Raw genomic sequence first — 16,546 nt, 5'->3', positions numbered from 1 at the left:
CCTTTGTAGGATTGCCAGGGAGAGTCTGGGCTCAGGACCTGGTAGGTACCAAGTTTCTTTAGTAAAGGGATGCTACTGTTACCCTTCCTGGACTGGCAGAGTTGCCAAAGGCAATCAGCCCCTAGAAGTGGGAGGACCCAGGGCCTGGACATGGGGACCCCCACCCCAAACACCCCCCAAGCCCATATATATTTGGGCAAGCACCTGAGATGCCCCTCCCTGCCGGACCGAGTTCCCCTCATTGCCTCTGGCTATCCACGAACACGCTCTACATTTACTCCGAAATATCTGATATTTATTTCCCAACATTTTGATAATCTTTCTTACAAATTGAATAAACGGAATGAAGGGGAATAAGTGGGACCCCAGGCCTGGCCTTGGTCTCTGGATAAGAGGTGACAGTATGAAAACTTCTCACCCACAACTCTTGGCCTGCTGCCCTAACCTCTCCTACCAACCTTACCTAAGAGTGAGGTGGGGCTTTTTGGAAGATGTGGGGATCCCCCCCCCCTACAGGGGACTCCGGGCATCCTGTTTCAGGCCCTGAACTGCTTCAGGTTGGGGGCCAGCATGGGTCCGGATATGGCGCCGCCTCCGCCTCTCCTGCCTGCGGGCCAGCTGTCGTAGCTGTTTCCGGAGGGCCCACAGCACCAGGTACACTTCCCGCAGCATCTCAGCCTCCGGTGTCTCCAGAGGGGACCCAGATTTCATCTGGGAGGAAATGGAGGTAGAACTCACAGAGGACTACGAAAGAGAGAGAAGATGAGCACATGTAAATAGCTGGTGGAGAAACCACTGGTGGAACCATTGCCAGGTGAACAGCAAAGGCTGGTCTAGTTCCACCTCCTCCAGTGGGGCCTAGCTCAGGCACCACCTCCTTCAGGAAGCATTCCCAGGCTGCAGTAGGTGTTTGTCTCTACTCTTTTATTTGCCTCATCATATGGCATGTCATATGCTATTTGTTCTGCAGACCTGTCTGTTTTCAACACTAGAATTTGAGCTCCTGAAAGACAGGGAGCATGTCTCACCTATCTTCAACTCCTCACTAGGGTTTCATGGAGATTGTGATAATATGAAGGACAGGATCGGGGCACTTGGGGGAGTCAGCCAGTTAAGCGCCTGCCTTTGACTCAGGTCATGGATTTTAAGGGTCCTGGGATCAAGCACCGAATTGGGTTCCCTGCTCAGGGGGGAGCCTGCTTCTCCCACTGCCTATGTCTCTGCCTCTCTGTGTGTGTGTCTCTCATGAATAAATAAATAAAATATTTAAAAGAATAATAAAAAATAATAAATAAAATAAAATAAAATGAAGGACAGGATTGGGGTGCCTGGGGAGCTCAGTCAGTTAAGCATTTGCCTTTGGCTCAGGTCATGATCCCAGGGTTCTAAGATCCAGCCCTGTGTGGGGCTCCCTGCTTGGTGGGGAGTCTTTGTCCCTCTCCCTCTGCCACACTCCTCCTATTACTAGTGCTCTCTCTCAAATAAATAAATAAATCTTTTTTAAAAATGAAGGATAGAGGGATCCCTGGGTGGCGCAGCGGTTTGGCGCTTGTCTTTGGCCCAGGGCGCGATCCTGGAGACCCGGGATCGAATCCCACATCAGGCTACCGGTGCATGGGGCCTGCTTCTCCCTCTGCCTGTGTCTCTGCCTCTCTCTCTCTCTCTCTGTGACTATCATAAATAAATAAAAATTAAAAAAAAAAAAATTAAAAAAAAAAAAAAATGAAGGATAGAATGGTCCCCTCCACCTGTCTCCACTTCAGAGGTCCCTTGTCACCCCAGGCCTGTATATCCCACTGCTTCATAGATCTCCATGCAAATGTCCCACCAACATCTCAACTCATCTTGTCCCAATGCCCTCAACACATCACTTGCACCCCTAAGTCTGCCGAAAACTCCTTCATTCTCTATCCCAGTGGATGGCTCCAGCCTACTCTGACTCTGCCTCTCCCTCCCCCACTTCACCGTCATTCAGTCAACCGACTTGGGACAAAAATTCTACCTCTTAAATACCCTGCCTCTCCTCTTGTCCTTTTCTGACCTGCCCATCACAGGGTGCCAAGTGAACTTTATTATTAGTGCTGTAATGCTTCATTCAAGGCCAAGGAAGCTGGTTTGGTAGTGATCGAGACACTTCCCTTTTTAAAATTACATTTCTGACTTTGAGATAATTATAGTCAGATCCAGTAGTGAGAAATACTAGAGTCCCTGTATGCTCTTTTTTTTTTTTTTTTTTTTTTAGATTTTATTTATTTATTCATGAGAGACACAGAGAGAGAGAGGCAGAGACACAGGCAGAGGGAGAAGCAGGCTCCATGCAGGGAGCCTGACGTGGGACTCCATCCACCGCTGAGCCACCCGGACTGCCCTCCGCCTCCCAGCCGCCCCTGTATGCTCTTTACCCAATTTCCCCCAGTAGTAAAATCTTGCAAAACTGTAGTATAGTATCATAGTCAGGATACCTGACATCCATACAATCCAGTGATATTCACAACCCCCCCCACCCCCACAGCTTATACTCATTTGTGTGCATGTGTTACATTCTACCCAATTTTCTCTCACATACGCAGATTCATGTATCCAGCTAACATACTCAATATACAGAACATTCTCATCACCACAAGAATTCCCCATGTTGCCCTTTTATAACCAACCTACCTGGTCCTTGCAACCACTAAACCATGAATCGAGTCTCCATTTCTAGAATTTTGTTATTTGAAGAGTGGTATATAATATAAATAGAATCATACAGTACGTATATATAACCTTTAGGGATTTGTTTTCACTAGGCATAATTCCTGAGACTCATCTAAATTGTTGGGTGTATCAGTAATTTGTTTCTTTTTATGGTCTAGAAGTATTCCACCAGTACGGATACATCACAGTTTAACCATTCCCCCACTGAAAGACATTCGGGGTGGTTTTGGCTCTTACAAATAAAGCTGCTCTGAACAGTCATGCAGGGGTTTTTGTGTGAACATAAAGTTTCGTTTATCTAGGATAAATGCCCAAGAGTACAACTGCTTGGCATATGATGATTGCATGGTTAATTTTATAAGAAACTACCAAACTGTTTCCAGAGCGGCCACACCACAACTTACGAGAGAGGGTAAGCTTTCTAAATTAAAATCTGTGTCACTCCTCCAGTCAAATGTCTATAAGGGCTCGCATTGCTCAAAGGGTCAAATCCAAACTCCACAGATGGCCAACCACTCTGCCTTATACAAGCTGGGCCTTGACCCCAGGACTGACCATACCCATCGCATTGGGCCAGCACCCCTCTGACCACAGCCCACTTGCTATTCTGTCTTCATGGACTACTCCCTTCACTCCCTCTTCACCCCACTCCAAGGCAGAGTCAATCCTTCAGGTGTCAGCTTCATCCTCTCTTCTGCTTCGAAGGCTTTCCTTGACTCCAACTCTGGATTAGATGCCCTGCCCCTGAGCTACCACAGACCCCAGACTTCCCATGTTACGCCCCTAAGATACTGAACCTATAATGCCTATGACATTGTCCGTAGATCCCTTAGCCTGGGTAAATCTTGTTCATCATGTATCCTCCATTGCCTACCTCAGTGCCCGAGAGGCATACAATATAAATGTTAACCAACTGCCTGGAGGAAAGAATGAGTCACAGGGGATCAGGGAGGGTGGAAGGACCCCTGGGAACCAGAGAAATAGGATGCTGACCTTCCAGGTACACATTTGCCAGCCGCTCTGTAGGGCCGAGCCCATGAGCATGGATACAGACTTTACAGCTGTCCGCGGCAGCTGCAGCAGGGATCGGCCCTCACATCTCTTCTCCACCTCAGCCTTCTCTGTTGATTTGGCCAGTGTGAAGGGATCAGCCACCTTGGTGGTCTCCTCTGTCTTGGAGACCTTAGCCTCTTCGCAGGGCTCGACCAACTTGAAAGTCTCAACCACCTTGGGAGTCTTCTCCACCTTCAAAGCACTTTTCTGGGAGTCATGGTGTTCCAAGATGGTTGACTTAGCTTTGTGTTTCCAGAAAAAAACCTAAGAACAAGATAGGAAGGAAAGAGACAAAAGGGGGGCATGGTGGTTGATAGAAAGGCAAGCACAGAGGGGAAGGGGCAGTGGACGTCCCCACCTCCTCCCCAGCTGGGTTTCCAGGACCTAGAGGTCACTGACCGGCACCTCCAATCCCAGCAGGTCATGAGGAAGGGCATGCTCTGAAACTCACCCAGCAAGTAATCTTTCGCCAAATCCATCGGAAGAACCTCATAACCACAGCCATTTCTCCCAATAGACGAGCACCAAGTAGGGGGCAGGACAAACATTGGTACAAAGGGTGGAAGGGAACAGACTGCAGGCCAGTGGCCACCACCTGAGGGGTCTCTCAGGAGCTTTTGGTACAACCAAGAAGAAAGAAATAGAGAATCCAGGGGGAAAGTTTTCACCAATGACTCATCCTAAGTCTTTCCTCCCCTCCCTGAGACAGGGAGAGGAGTCAGAGTGGATGAGAACTCAGAGGAAGGCAGAGTTCTAGCCCATTGTGAGAACCTACCTGGCCCTGTCCTCCCCACCGAGGCCCTTTCAGGACCCCGGGAGCCAATCCCTGTGTCCTTAGCCCTCCTACCTCAGGTCCAGAGAAGGGGAACTAATATTTACTGAGCGCCTGGTACTCACTGGCCATTTCCCACATATGATGTCATGTAATCATCATCATCACAGCCTTCTGGTAGGTATTGTACCCATGAGGAAGCAGAGATATGGAAAACGCAAAGAACCTGCCCAAGGTCGTAAATCTAGGGAGCTTTGGGGCAGGAAGTCCAACCTGGGTCAGCCTCTAGCCTCCCACTCTCTGTGGGTCTGAGGCCAGGATACTCCCAGGCGGAGGCTGCTGCCTTCCCCCAACCCTTCCCCACTAGATGGGGTCCTTCTCTCTACCTGTCTCTGCTGCCTGGGACAGAAGCCCAGGCAGGGCTGTCAGGGAGGGGCCGCTCACCCACAGCCAGCTGAGGGTGGAAGCCACGGAGGCCAGCCAGGCCTGGCGAGGGCACCGTGTGCCCGGGGAGCCTGGCCCACACCCAGAGCTGAGACAAGGAGCCCATTCAGGACCCCCCAGCCCCGCCCCCCCAGCCACCACCGGGATCCATCCCGCAGAGGGGACACACTGGGAAGCTGAGGGTGGATCCTGCACAATCACCAAAGGCCTCATTGTTTCCCTGCCTGCCCCCCCCCCCCAGCACGTGGGCTAACGCCCCCTCCCTCCCTCCGCCTTGCCTGCCTGCCCCTTCCCAGGACCTGGGCTGCTGGCTCCCTTTGGACCCTTGGTGCACCCCCCACCCCCCACAACTCTTTAGACTACTCTGAGCCACATTCAACCTCCCCAGTCTGGACAAGATCTCCAAGGGAACCCACAGTTTCAGTCTTTCCCCAAGTGGAAAAGCCACCGCAGGCCCCATCTGGACACAAGCAACAAGATGCCAACCTCCAGATTCAAGTTTCTTCAGATTTTTTAATTATAATTATTATTTTAATAACAACCTGAATCCCAGAACTTGCAGACTGTCCATACTCCCTCCCTTGGGCAGAGGAGAATGGGTACTTTGAGGGAACAAGGTGGGGATGGGGTGTCCGCCCGGGAGACTCCAACTCGCCCAGACATCTGCTGCCAGGGTTCCCAGAACACTGACACCTCGGGAGTGGGGAGGAGGGCTCTATCTAACACCCTATCCCGAAGCCCTCCCTCCTCCTTCAAGGCCTGGGGATGCCGCTGCCCAGTCCCTGGGCATTAGGGGGAGACTGAGGAAGAGTGGGGGGACAGGCCGATTCTGAGCCTTCAACTCCCATCCCCAGGGATCCGGAGGCATTAAAGCTGCATAGGAAGTGGGGGTGGGCGGCTGGCACAAGGCCTGGTAGCTGTGGCAGCCCCCAAAGGCACATTGTGAGGGAAGGGAGGCTCAGACGGAGGGCCCATTGGGCGCAGAGGGCCCCAGCCGTGGGACTCCCGAGGAGGGCAGCTGGGCCAGCTGCTCAGGGCTGGCCAGGGCACGCAGCAGTCCATTCTCCTGCTCCAGCGCGGCATTCCGCTCGGCCAGGTCTCGGATCTGCTCCTTCAGCACCTCCACCTCCTCCCGGACCGCAAACATGAGGTGGGACTTCACCAAGTCCTGGGAGCCCAGGGACAGACAGAGAGTCAGGGGTCCTAGACCACCCCAGCCTCATCCCTGCCCAGTGCCTCGAGGGCTTAGGTATGAGAGATGCCCCTGCCCCCAAATGATGAAGTACCACTGGAGAAGAAGCAAAGCAGGGATGAGGTGGTGGTGGTGGGGTGGCAGGAGGCACGATGTGCAAGGATGCCGCAAAGAGACAAGATCAGGGCTTGAAGACAGAGATGGGGGCCAGGCCAGGGGCCAAGGGAAATCAGGAGTTCCAGTGGAGACAAGAGGGTGTGAGAACTCAAGGGAACCCAGCTGGGAGTAGGCTGAGGGGCTAGGAGTCCGAATTCCCTAATGAGGACAACAGGGGTGGGGCAGCAGGCCGTGAGCCAGAACCTCCTGGGACCAGGATGGCTTCTCTTACCATGGCTTGTTCGATCTTGTTGTCAATGCCAACCAGGCTTCCGGAGCCGCTGGAGAGACACAGGGAGTTGAGAGGTGAGGAGGAAGAGTAGGTGCCAAGCCAGGTGTCTGGACACCCCAGCCGGCTGCCTTCCAGGTGCTTCTCAGAGCAGGCTCTGGCCTCCTCCACAAGCCCCGTTCACTGTAGCCTCCCGCCCACACCCCTGCCTGTACCTGTGACAGTAGAGAATCAGGGAGAGGAGGGTTTTGTCCATCCCCTGGCGGGGTGAGGGCAGCTGCCCAGGCACCCCCAGGCCCCGGTGGGGTGGGGGTGCAGATGCCCCCCGGATGGGGGATGCTCCCCGAGGGGAGCAAGGAGAGGAGACACAGCCCCTTTTTCGGGGAGGCCCTGGAACCATCCCCACCATGCGCGTCTCATAAGATGACACCAGGGACTTGACAGAGATGCCTAGCTGGGCCATCCCCAAGGGAAAGGGCTTTAGGCTGTATCAGAAGGGCTGCCTGGGGGGCTCAGAGCCCCCCGGGGCAGAACAGGGTCTAGCTGGTGCCAGGCAGGCAGAGAGGAGACAGTGCCTAGGGGGTGCTGGTCTGAAAGATATACACCGCCCCCCACAGCAAAGCCTGGCTGCGATTGGCTCCTCAGGGACACGGGGACCCCCTCCCACTGACTCCATGGTGGGCGGGAATTCCCAGACATGGTCAGTGCCAGTGTCCCCTTCTTACCCTGGCACCAATCCCAGAGCAGAGGGAAGGCGGCAGGCTGAAGGAAGTCAGCTGGTGGGCTGGGTCAGGGGAGGGGCTCTGGGGCCAGAGGCCTGGGTCAGGGAGGGGCATGAAGGGTGAGGGACAGCCTGGTCTTGGGACACCTACCCCCACCTCACCCAGTTCTGTCCCCTATGGGCTAATACTGTCCTCCCTCACGCCCTCAGCTCCACTAGGCTGGGATGGCGGGCATTTCTGATATACTTGTCATCTTCCTTGGACTGTAAGCACCCAACCCCTACTCCCATCCCAGATGCACAAAGCCCACATCATGAGTGACCCCAGGGGCCTGGGCAGAGAGCATCTCCCACCTCCCACAGTGAGGAAGAAGAGAAGTGGAAAGGTTACCAAAGCAACGAAAACAGCCCCAAAAGACAAGAACAGCCTATGGATCTGGAACCTGGGTCTTGGGTCTCAGGTCTTGGAGGGACCAGAGGCTTTTGAGGAGAGGTGAGAAGCAGGAATCTAATTCCCAATTTAGAGCAGGGGCTTTGAAGACCCTTGAGAGCAAATGAAAGGGGAGAGGAGGTCTGGCCGCAGTTTGCTAAATGGCCAGCAGAGGTCGACTCAGGCCTGGCTGAACGGTTCCCAGGGCCAGCCTCTGGATACCGCCAGCGTGTCCTACCTGCCTGAGGCTGAGGGCCTGGTGCACAAGCCTTTCTACCTTCTATCCCCCAAGACTCCCTCTTGTTACCACCCAGGTCTCAGGCTCCTGCTTTATCCCAGGGCTCACGACCCACCCCTGTCCTGCTTCTCCCTCAGCCACCTCAGCCCTATGACCAGCTCCACACCCAGGCTCCCCTCAGACTGCAGGATCCATCCTGTCCTCAAGCCCCCAGCTCTGTTCCTCCCAGAGTGAGGCAGTCTCCACATGCTGCATCCTTGTTCTCTGGTGCTCCCCTATCAAGCCCTTTCTCCTGATTGCCGGCTCATACTCACTATCCTGTGGGGGGAATTAGCCCTCAATTCAAGGTGACCCTTGGATGACGCCCTGCAGCCAGGAAGGCAGCACGAGGGAGCTGGGATTTTTCCATTTCCTGTCCAAGCTCTGGGTGCAGAAGGCGCTGACAAGTGGAGTAACCAAGGGGGTGACTGGGCCTGAGAGAACGGGACACTGTAGGGTGAGGAAAGGACACTGGGATTCTCAGGTTTGGGGTGGGGAATAGGACAAATTTAAGAGTGGAGGGTGAGCTAGCCAGCTGGAGTGCCAGGGACATTTTCAAGCTATTTTGATCTGAGACACTTGGGTAGAGCCTGGGCAACCATAGGACACATACCCCCTCCCCACACACCCACCACCACCCTGTACACACAGACAGAGACCAAAGAGGGGAAGATTCACAGGAATAGGAACACTGGCCTTGCTTGGCAGACACCCAGGTAAAGATGCCAAGTAAGTTGTTCTTGCCAGAAATAAAGAAATAATACAACAATAAACATTTGTTGGCTAATAGATGACTATCTCCTGTTTGTCTAGTGCTGGTGAGTTTTTGACAGCATTTTACACTGTCACATTCTAACGTTAACACTTCAAGGCACCAGGACTCCAGCTGGCAACCCAAACCCTCCCTTTCAGAGCCTCCCCACCCCCCACCCCACCCTCACCCCAAGTAAGTAAAAAGCAGGTGCTGTGCTGGAATTCCCAGGGCAGAGTCAGGACCCTGAAGCTTGGAGTTGGCTGGGTGGGATCAGCTCCCACCACAAGCCCAGAGGCAACTGTGTGAATAAGAACAGGATGCCCCCTCCTTCAAGACACTTATTGCCATCTTGGGGAAAATTGTCATGACTTCAAGTGTCAAATGTGAATGGTGCCCCCTGGGGTTAGGCATGCATGATAGGCACAGCTGAGGACTGGCCCTGTAGGACTCTTGGGTCTTGGAACAAAGATAGCCCTAGAGGCTGGTCTTCCTTTCTGAAGGTCAAATGAAACTGCCTCAAAATGAGGATCCACCTGGGAGAGGTGGAAAGGTTCTAATCCTGGGGATAAGGGCCAGCCCTGCTCTGAGGAGCCCGTAGGGAATGGGCCTGAGGCCAAAGAAGTGGCATCCGGCTGCCCTCTCTATACTACTCCCTCCCGGATCCGTGGTGTCTTTGGGGTGGGGCCAGGCCAGAGTGTGGGGGTGGGAGGGAGGGAGGGGTGGCTCCTTGCCCAGCTTAGGAGAGCTGTCCCTGCCCCTGTCCTGGAGAGAAAGGGCATCCTAGAAATGATTGCCTCCTCCTTGATTCTTGGGACATAGGCATCCCAGTAAGAGAACGGAGAATGTGGCTTTGGGGTCAGACCCAGGTTCTGAATGCTATCCTGGTATCTACTAGCTCGGTGACTTGCCCAAGGTCAAACTTGGCAAACTTTCCTCCTCTGGCTTGCATTCAGCTTCTTCATCTGGAAAGTGGGGATCATGAGGTTGCTTCAGTGAGATAAAAGGTAGTACCCGACCCAAAGGAAGCACTGGATAAATAAATGTACCTTTTCTTTCCCAAGTCTCTGGGATTCATTCCTTATAATGCCTGGATCCCCAAGGCTGGCCATCTACCCACCCATCCATTCGTCCATCCATCCACTTATTCAAGTACCTCCTGACTGCCAGGCCCTGTTGGAAACATGAAGGCTCCTGACACCCAAAAGCACGTGTGCATTCACCATTCACCAGGCACCCTCTGTTCTCTTGAACCCCAGATTCTGAGATTAGCAGGCATCCCCAATTCCCCATCTGGGATCCAGGCACTTAATCCCCAGCCCACTTTCCCTCTTGAAAGGGAGGTTCCAGGCCACTCAGACCCTGTTCTTGCACCAGCTCTGGGCGCACCAGAGAGATGAGGTGGGAGCTACAATGCCTCATTCCAGGGGACCAAGGGGGTGGCCCAATCCAATCCCACCTACCTGCCCAGTAGGGTGGGGCAAGAGAGGGGCGGGGCCAGGCTGGAGCCCCAGAGGCTCAGAGTGGGGCAGGATAAAGTGGAGGCTGGGTGCCTGACCGGTCAGACTGGGGTGTGGGGAGGGGGTGGAACAGAGGGAGGGAGGGAGGGGACAAGCCAAAAGAATAGAGTTGAGGAGGCTCCTGGAGGCAGAGCCCTCTCAGAAGCAGCAGGAGGTTGGGCTCTGAAATCAACAGGGGTGGGGAGGGATGGGGAGCCCTCCAGCCAGGGAACCTCCCAAGTGGGAGGGAGTAGGGGTGGGAAGCGCTGAGAATAGCAGCAGTGGGGGCAGGTGACTGGCTGGGCCCTGGCCAACCTCACACCTCACACATTCCTGAGAGCTGGGAGCCCAGCAGCGGCCCTGCCCTGCCCCACTGTGTCCCTCATTCTCCACCAGCCGCCACCAGGGCCCTGGCCCTCCATCCCACCCCACGGCCCCGCCAACCCTTCTCCTTCCTCTCCCCAAGGCCACAAGCCCTTTCCCTTGGTGAGACTCACTCCCTCATTCTGGGAGGGGCGAGGGTTGGGGGATCGCAACACGCGAGGGGACGACCGGAAGGAGAGACTCCCTTCAGGACAAGGTCCCCCCCAACACCCACAAAACTCAGGGCTAAGCCCCGCCCTTTATTTTCCTTCCCAACAGGAAGTCCCTCCCCCAAGCCTCCAACAGGAAGTCCCACTCCTCCCTCCAAAATAAAAGTGGTGACTCCCCAGCCCTTCTATCAGGACCGGGCCAGAAGGGAGCAGCCGCCCTATCAGACTCGCAATTTCGTTCCTCCCTTTTCAGCTCGCTGACATTCCTATGTTGAAACCTGGCCCTCGAAACAGGAAGTTCTGCCCACCGTTGCCTCCAAACTGAGCAGACGGTCTTCCCTGAAGGACAAAGCCCGTTAGATCCTGCTCTCCTGTGTCCCCCCTGCGTCCCCCCTGCGACCCCCCTGCGTCCCAGAGCCAGTGCTCCAGGCGCTCCCCTGGGCTCTGGCTCGGGCCTCCTGGTCTCCCTCACGCAGGGGGCAGAACCTCAGGCACGACGCACTTTCTTGCTACTAGAGGTCCTAGGATCCTAAAGTGCGCATGGTCTCTAGGGATGTTACTTCACACAAAGGCAGGAGTGCCATTTCCCTCTGCAGGGAGAGGGAGTAGGAACCGAGAGGAGACCCACTCTCTAGTCTGTCCAGAGCATTTGCCAGTAAATTCTTCGGGTTGGCCAAATGATCGCTAAATCTGCAAGAGCTCTGGAATTTGACAACAATGACTCCCTTCAAAGTCTACAAAAAAAAAAAAAAAAAAAAGTCTATGATTTGACCATCCTAAGCCAAGGAGTCCTACCCAGCCCTCTCCACAGAGAGGGAGTGGGTCCCAAATCAACTTTGCCCAGTGGTTGTGCCAACACCAGGTTTTTCTGTTGAAGAGGCCCTCTCCCAAGCTTAACTTAGGGGAAGGACACCTACCAGGCACTTTCAGGCGGCCATCCCAGGTGCTGGGCGGGGACCCAGAGCCCACCTACCTATCATCGTCGCTGTCCAGGTGGCCACTGATGGCCAGCATGGAGCGGGCCAGGCTTAGGCTCTGGGCTGCTGCTGCTCCAAAGGGGTCTGGAGACTTGTGAACCAGACTGGCATCGGGGAACAAGTAGAGGGCTGGGGAACCAGGGCGAGAGTCGAGTGGGGGCACCTGGAGGCAGAGAGGTAGGAACCATCACATCTAGTACAAGAAAAGAACCAGCCACCTTGCAACCTGCCTAGTAGTCAGCCTCCTCATCTCTCCCCATGTATCTCTGCTCTCTTCGAGGACCCAGGAGTCCTGCCCCCAGGGCCCTTTCTCCCCTGGGTCTAGTGGAGGCAACTAGGCAGGTATCAGAATAAAGGAAACAATGTCCATCCTGAGGACTGGGTGAGCAGCTTCCAGAAAGTGGTTCATGGTGTATCAGAGTACCAGAGAGGGGCTCTGGTCTGTACTCTAGCACTCTTCTACCAGCTGAACCAGGACCCCCAATCAGAGGCTAGGCAGAAAGTGTCTGCCTTCTGTCACCTGACTTATTAAAAGCCACTTGAATATCACTTCCTCAGAGAGGCATTTCCCCATCATTCGACTAGTGAATTCCACTGAACTGTTCTATTTTATTTTTAGAGCACTGAATAGTATCTGAAATTAAAGTATTTTTGCCTCCCTGCTGTTAGAAGGTAAGCTCCAGAGGGCAGAGCTTATAGTTTGTTCAATAGCTATTTGTAGAATGAATGAATCCTCAGAAACCGGTCCTCCTCCCACCCCACTCTATCCATTCTAGGCTCTTCTCTCAAACTTCTCAGATTCAGGTGAAGTTCTGCTCCTGCGCGGGGCCCTGGGGCAGGGAGGGTGGTTGGATTGTGGAGATGGGGGGAGGCGGAGCCCGGGCACAGACCCACACAGCCCAACAGGCACTGGGGGGTGGCTGCAAAAGGGCGGGGGCCACAGGAACAAGCCGCCTCTGTGAGGCCCCAGGAGGCCCCTGCTTCTCGGAAAAGCCAAGAACAGAGAGTCCAGAGCGGTTAGAGGGCCGGAGCAGAGGAAGGGGGCCCAGGTGGTGTCCCCCCAGCCTTCCTCTCAGCCTCACTCTTGAGAGGGAAGAGGCATGGGGGAGTGTGGAAGGGAGCCAGACTTCGGGGCCAGGAAAAAGCAGCACAGATGCATGCACACAGGGAGGGATCGGGATGTGGAGGAAAGGAAAGGGTTCTGAGGGCACTGAGGACTGAGGGGCAGGGTCTGCAGGCCCAAGGGAAGCTCATATAGGGCTTAAGGACACAGAGAGACTGGAGCAAAGGGGGCTTGCTCTGGAAGAGCAATAGAACAGGGACTAGAAAAGGAAAGAGCATCTTCTCTCCAGGGGTAGGAATTTAATGAAAGCTCCAGAAAAGTAGGGGGCGCAGCATGAGATATGTGAGTTTGAGGCCAGGAGGGGGTGGGGGGAGCCGGTCCTGACCGGTCCTGACAGGGCCCAGACATCCAGTCCCAGGTTATTTTTATACTGTGGTTTGTGCCCAAGGCCAGGAAGGGGGAAAAGTTCTCATCCTCACACTCCCTGCCCTCGCTCCTGAAGTCCAAGGTGTTATTTTCTCCTTCAGGACAGACACATCCATCCCCCACATCCCTGGCGGCCCACCCTCACCCCAGGGACCCAGGCATCCTGCCCCCCAGCCCAGACTTGTTCCTCTTTTGGAGACAGGAAGCAGAAAGACCAGAGGATTTAACTCTTTCTCCACTGCTTCCTGCCTCTCTCCCACTCCCTGGTGGCCACCCCCAGTTATCAATCATGGAGAGGCCTAGATGCAGGGGAGCGGAGACAGTGGCCTGAGGGCAGAAAGGACACACCGCCAAGCCCTCCATCCCACCTAGTTCATCACGTCCTTGGAGAAATTTGACTTGGGACAAAGCTGCAGATGGGGCTGGGATGAGTGGCTAATAAGAAGACAGACCCTCACCTTTGGAATGGTGCGGCCAGGAAGACTTTCTTTTTACCCCTCCCCACCAACCTGGACAGCTCCTCTCCCAGAGGCCCAAGCACCTACCCCCATCTGGGACCTCCATCCCCTATGCCTGAAGCCAGAAGGGGTGAAACCAAGACAGAAGGTGAGGGCCAAAGTGAGAAGCCCACATCTCTGTGATGGCGAGACAGCACTAAGCTATAAGGAAACAGAGATGGAGGCCAAAGGTAACAAAGGTAACAAAGAGGAGGATGGGCTACTTCCCAGGAAGAGGGCAAGAAGAGAAAAGAGGGACAGACAGGTGTTGGAGTGGGGAGAGGGTGGTAAGGAGGTGGAAGCAGGAAGGCCCAAGCTGGAGGTTAGGCCCAGGCCCAGATGAACAAGCACCACCCCTCAGGTGTCTCCCTGACCCCAGAACCCAGCTCTTACCTGCCCCATCTCCTCTGGAGCAACCAACTCCATCCTCAGCCGCAGGCCTCCATCCTTTGATCGGGATAGTGGAGGGGTCCCTGTTGCTGAGCCCCCAGCCTCCACTTCCACCCTCAGGGCGGGCAGGGGCGTGGCAGCCCGGGAGGGGCCGGCGCTATCCCCTGTCCTGGGCTCTGGGGGACGCTGCTGGGGTGGGGAGGCTGACAGAGGGGGTGTCTCCACCTTGGCTTTACCAGGTACTGCCAGCTGGCCCAGCCCCCGGGTTAAAGAGCGGGCCTGAGGTCCAGGGGAGGTAGGGGGTGGCCGGAGCCAGGAGGTGGGGCCCTGAGACAGGCCTGGCTGCGGGGTTGGGGCACCCAGGCCCAAGCTGGCCAGCTCCAACCTGGAATCCAAAGATCGGCCCCCAGTGCCCCCCGAGGCCCCTCGAACTCCTTCCAGGAGCCGGCTGAAGCCAGGGGTCTCCAGGTCTCTCTCGTAAACATCCACACACGTCCAACGGCCTCGACGATAAGGCTCTCCCAGGCCATGGGGCAGCTTTACCACCCGGAAACGGGAGGCGGGGGCCCCAGGTGGTGGGGAGCCGTTCCGTGGGGTGCTTTTGCCCCCTGGCTCGGGGCTGGGCTCCCCGTTAGGCAGACGGGGTGGGGGCGCAGTGGGGCCCGGCAGGGCAGGGGGCTCTGAAGACCCTGGGCTCCCTGGGCCCTCATAGTCCGTGGTGACGCTGGTGATTTGAAAACTACTCTTCTTCTTGCCCCCACTCATGGTCCCTGGGGCTCAGGACTTGGCCAAGGTGGGCAGGGGGTGCAGCTGGGGCTCCTCCAGGGGCTCAGGCACCCCTGGAACAGGGGGGCCACATGGCGGGGGCATCAGGGCCCCTGGGGACATCTGGGTCCGACATGGCAGAAGGGCTTTGCAGGAACTGGGGGTACTTGGCTGGTAAAGGGAGCACAGGGCAGGGGAGGTGGCAGGAGGTGGGGGCAGGGGCAGGGGCAGGTTTTTCCTGCCCCTGGCGCTGCCCAACTCCAGAGCTGAGTTTGCAAACTGGAAAGAGAGAGAGAGAGAGAGAGAGAGAGAGAGAGTGTGTGTGTGTGTGTGTGTGTGTGTGTGTGTGTGAGAAAGCAGTGGGCAGGCCACCTCTGGGGCTTCCTCTCTGGGGAGCAGGATGGGGGAGGAAGGGGAAACCACCAGAGACCCAGAGACAAAGAGACTGGCAGAGACGATTGAGACCAGGAGATCCCAGCGGTCCCACAGAGTAGGAAGGGGCGGCCCAGACCAAAGTTGGGCTTTTCTTGCCTGGGATTCAGACTCACAGGACCCAGTCGCCCGACAGCAGGAGGGGGCTCCAGGGCCTTGGACGAGCAGGGGTGAAACAGCTCCTCGGTCGGCCCCGCCGCGGGGAGGCCTCTGCCGAGTGTCCAGGCTCCCCGCACCCCAGCTCCCCCATCCCGGGGCAGGCCCTGCCCCGCTGCCCCAGCGCCCCGCCCAGCCAGCCCAGAGCCCTACCTCTCGGCCTCGGCCACCGAGCTGGGCCGGGGGTCCCGGAGCCTAAGATGTGGGGCTGTCCTTCCCGCGGGGCCTCTTGGCCCCAGCAGCGCGGGGGGCGCGGGCGGCGATCAGGGGCTGTCCGGTTCTCTTCGGGGGCCGCACTTCGCCCCGCAAGGCATCTTCGTAAAAAGTTTGCTCGCCAGAAAAGAAGGAACCCCCGCCTCCTTGGTGGAGCCCAGGCGCGGCCTCTGAAGCCCCAAGGGTCTCCGCACTGGTGAGGGAAGAGGCGGCTCTGCCCCCACCCCGATCCTCCAGGTGGAGCCGCCTAGGTGGCTGGGGCGAGCAGGTCTCTCAAATCTCCCCCGCGTGGAACCGCTGGGTCTCTCTCCGCTCCTCGGCTCTTCTCTCTCCGGTCTCTCTGCCTTTCTCTTTCTGGGCTGTTGACAACCCCCACACCAGGAAGTCCTGCCTCCTCGGGCCTGCTGACTGCTCCTCTCCTCCTCCTCCTTCCCCTCTTCCTCCCCTTCCTCCGCCCTCTCTGCCTCCTGGGGCTCCCGGCCAGCTGGCCCGGGGCCAGGCCTGCCACCACCTCTGCTGCCACTGCTGCTGCTGTTCCTGCCCACCCCCCCTCCCGCAACAGGCTTAACCCCACACCTGCTGGGCCCCAATCCTGCGTTTCCTCGGAGGGAGGGGCCGTGGAGGGCAGAGAGAAAAGGGGAGGAGTTTGCCAGGGGGCCAGGGATTCCCTTACTTGTAGGCACTTGCTGCCATTGGCCTACGGAGAGAGCAAGAACTTGCCAACCAGGGGCTCTGCTGGATGCCCGCCACCCCATAAGCTGCTGCTCAGCTCTTGTCATATCTTCACTGGTGTTCACAGTAACTCTATGAGGAAGGTACAGTTATTCTTTCCTGTCTTTATTTTAAAACGTGGATTATGATGACAATTTGCAA

General features: G+C 56.2%; 1 protein-coding gene across 3 annotated transcripts; it reads right to left on the bottom strand.

Moving 5' to 3' along the window:
- Positions 1 to 273: 273 nt before the first annotated feature.
- LOC112935665 (TSC22 domain family protein 4) lies at positions 274 to 16,206 on the bottom strand. 3 transcript variants are annotated; one of them, XM_072753014.1, is made up of 6 exons: positions 15,614 to 16,126; positions 14,111 to 15,151; positions 11,728 to 11,894; positions 6,547 to 6,595; positions 3,691 to 4,014; positions 274 to 744 (listed from the first exon to the last, which is right to left on the bottom strand). In XM_072753014.1, exons 2-6 carry the CDS (start codon positions 14,870 to 14,872, stop codon positions 511 to 513), a joined length of 1,536 nt encoding a protein of 511 aa, XP_072609115.1. In that variant the 5' UTR covers positions 14,873 to 15,151; positions 15,614 to 16,126; the 3' UTR covers positions 274 to 510. The 3 variants fall into 3 exon arrangements, with proteins under 3 accessions (XP_072609115.1, XP_025875251.1, XP_025875250.1); XM_026019465.2 differs by lacking the exons at positions 274 to 744; positions 3,691 to 4,014 and adding an exon at positions 5,460 to 6,134 and having other exon boundaries at positions 15,614 to 16,206; XM_026019466.2 differs by lacking the exons at positions 6,547 to 6,595; positions 11,728 to 11,894; positions 14,111 to 15,151; positions 15,614 to 16,126 and adding an exon at positions 4,202 to 4,406.
- Between the last annotated feature and the right edge of the window lie 340 nt (positions 16,207 to 16,546).

Source organism: Vulpes vulpes, chromosome 3 (assembly GCF_048418805.1).
Source record: "Vulpes vulpes isolate BD-2025 chromosome 3, VulVul3, whole genome shotgun sequence".
Lineage (NCBI taxonomy): Eukaryota > Metazoa > Chordata > Mammalia > Carnivora > Canidae > Vulpes > Vulpes vulpes.
This window is presented reverse-complemented; position numbering and strand designations above follow the sequence as displayed.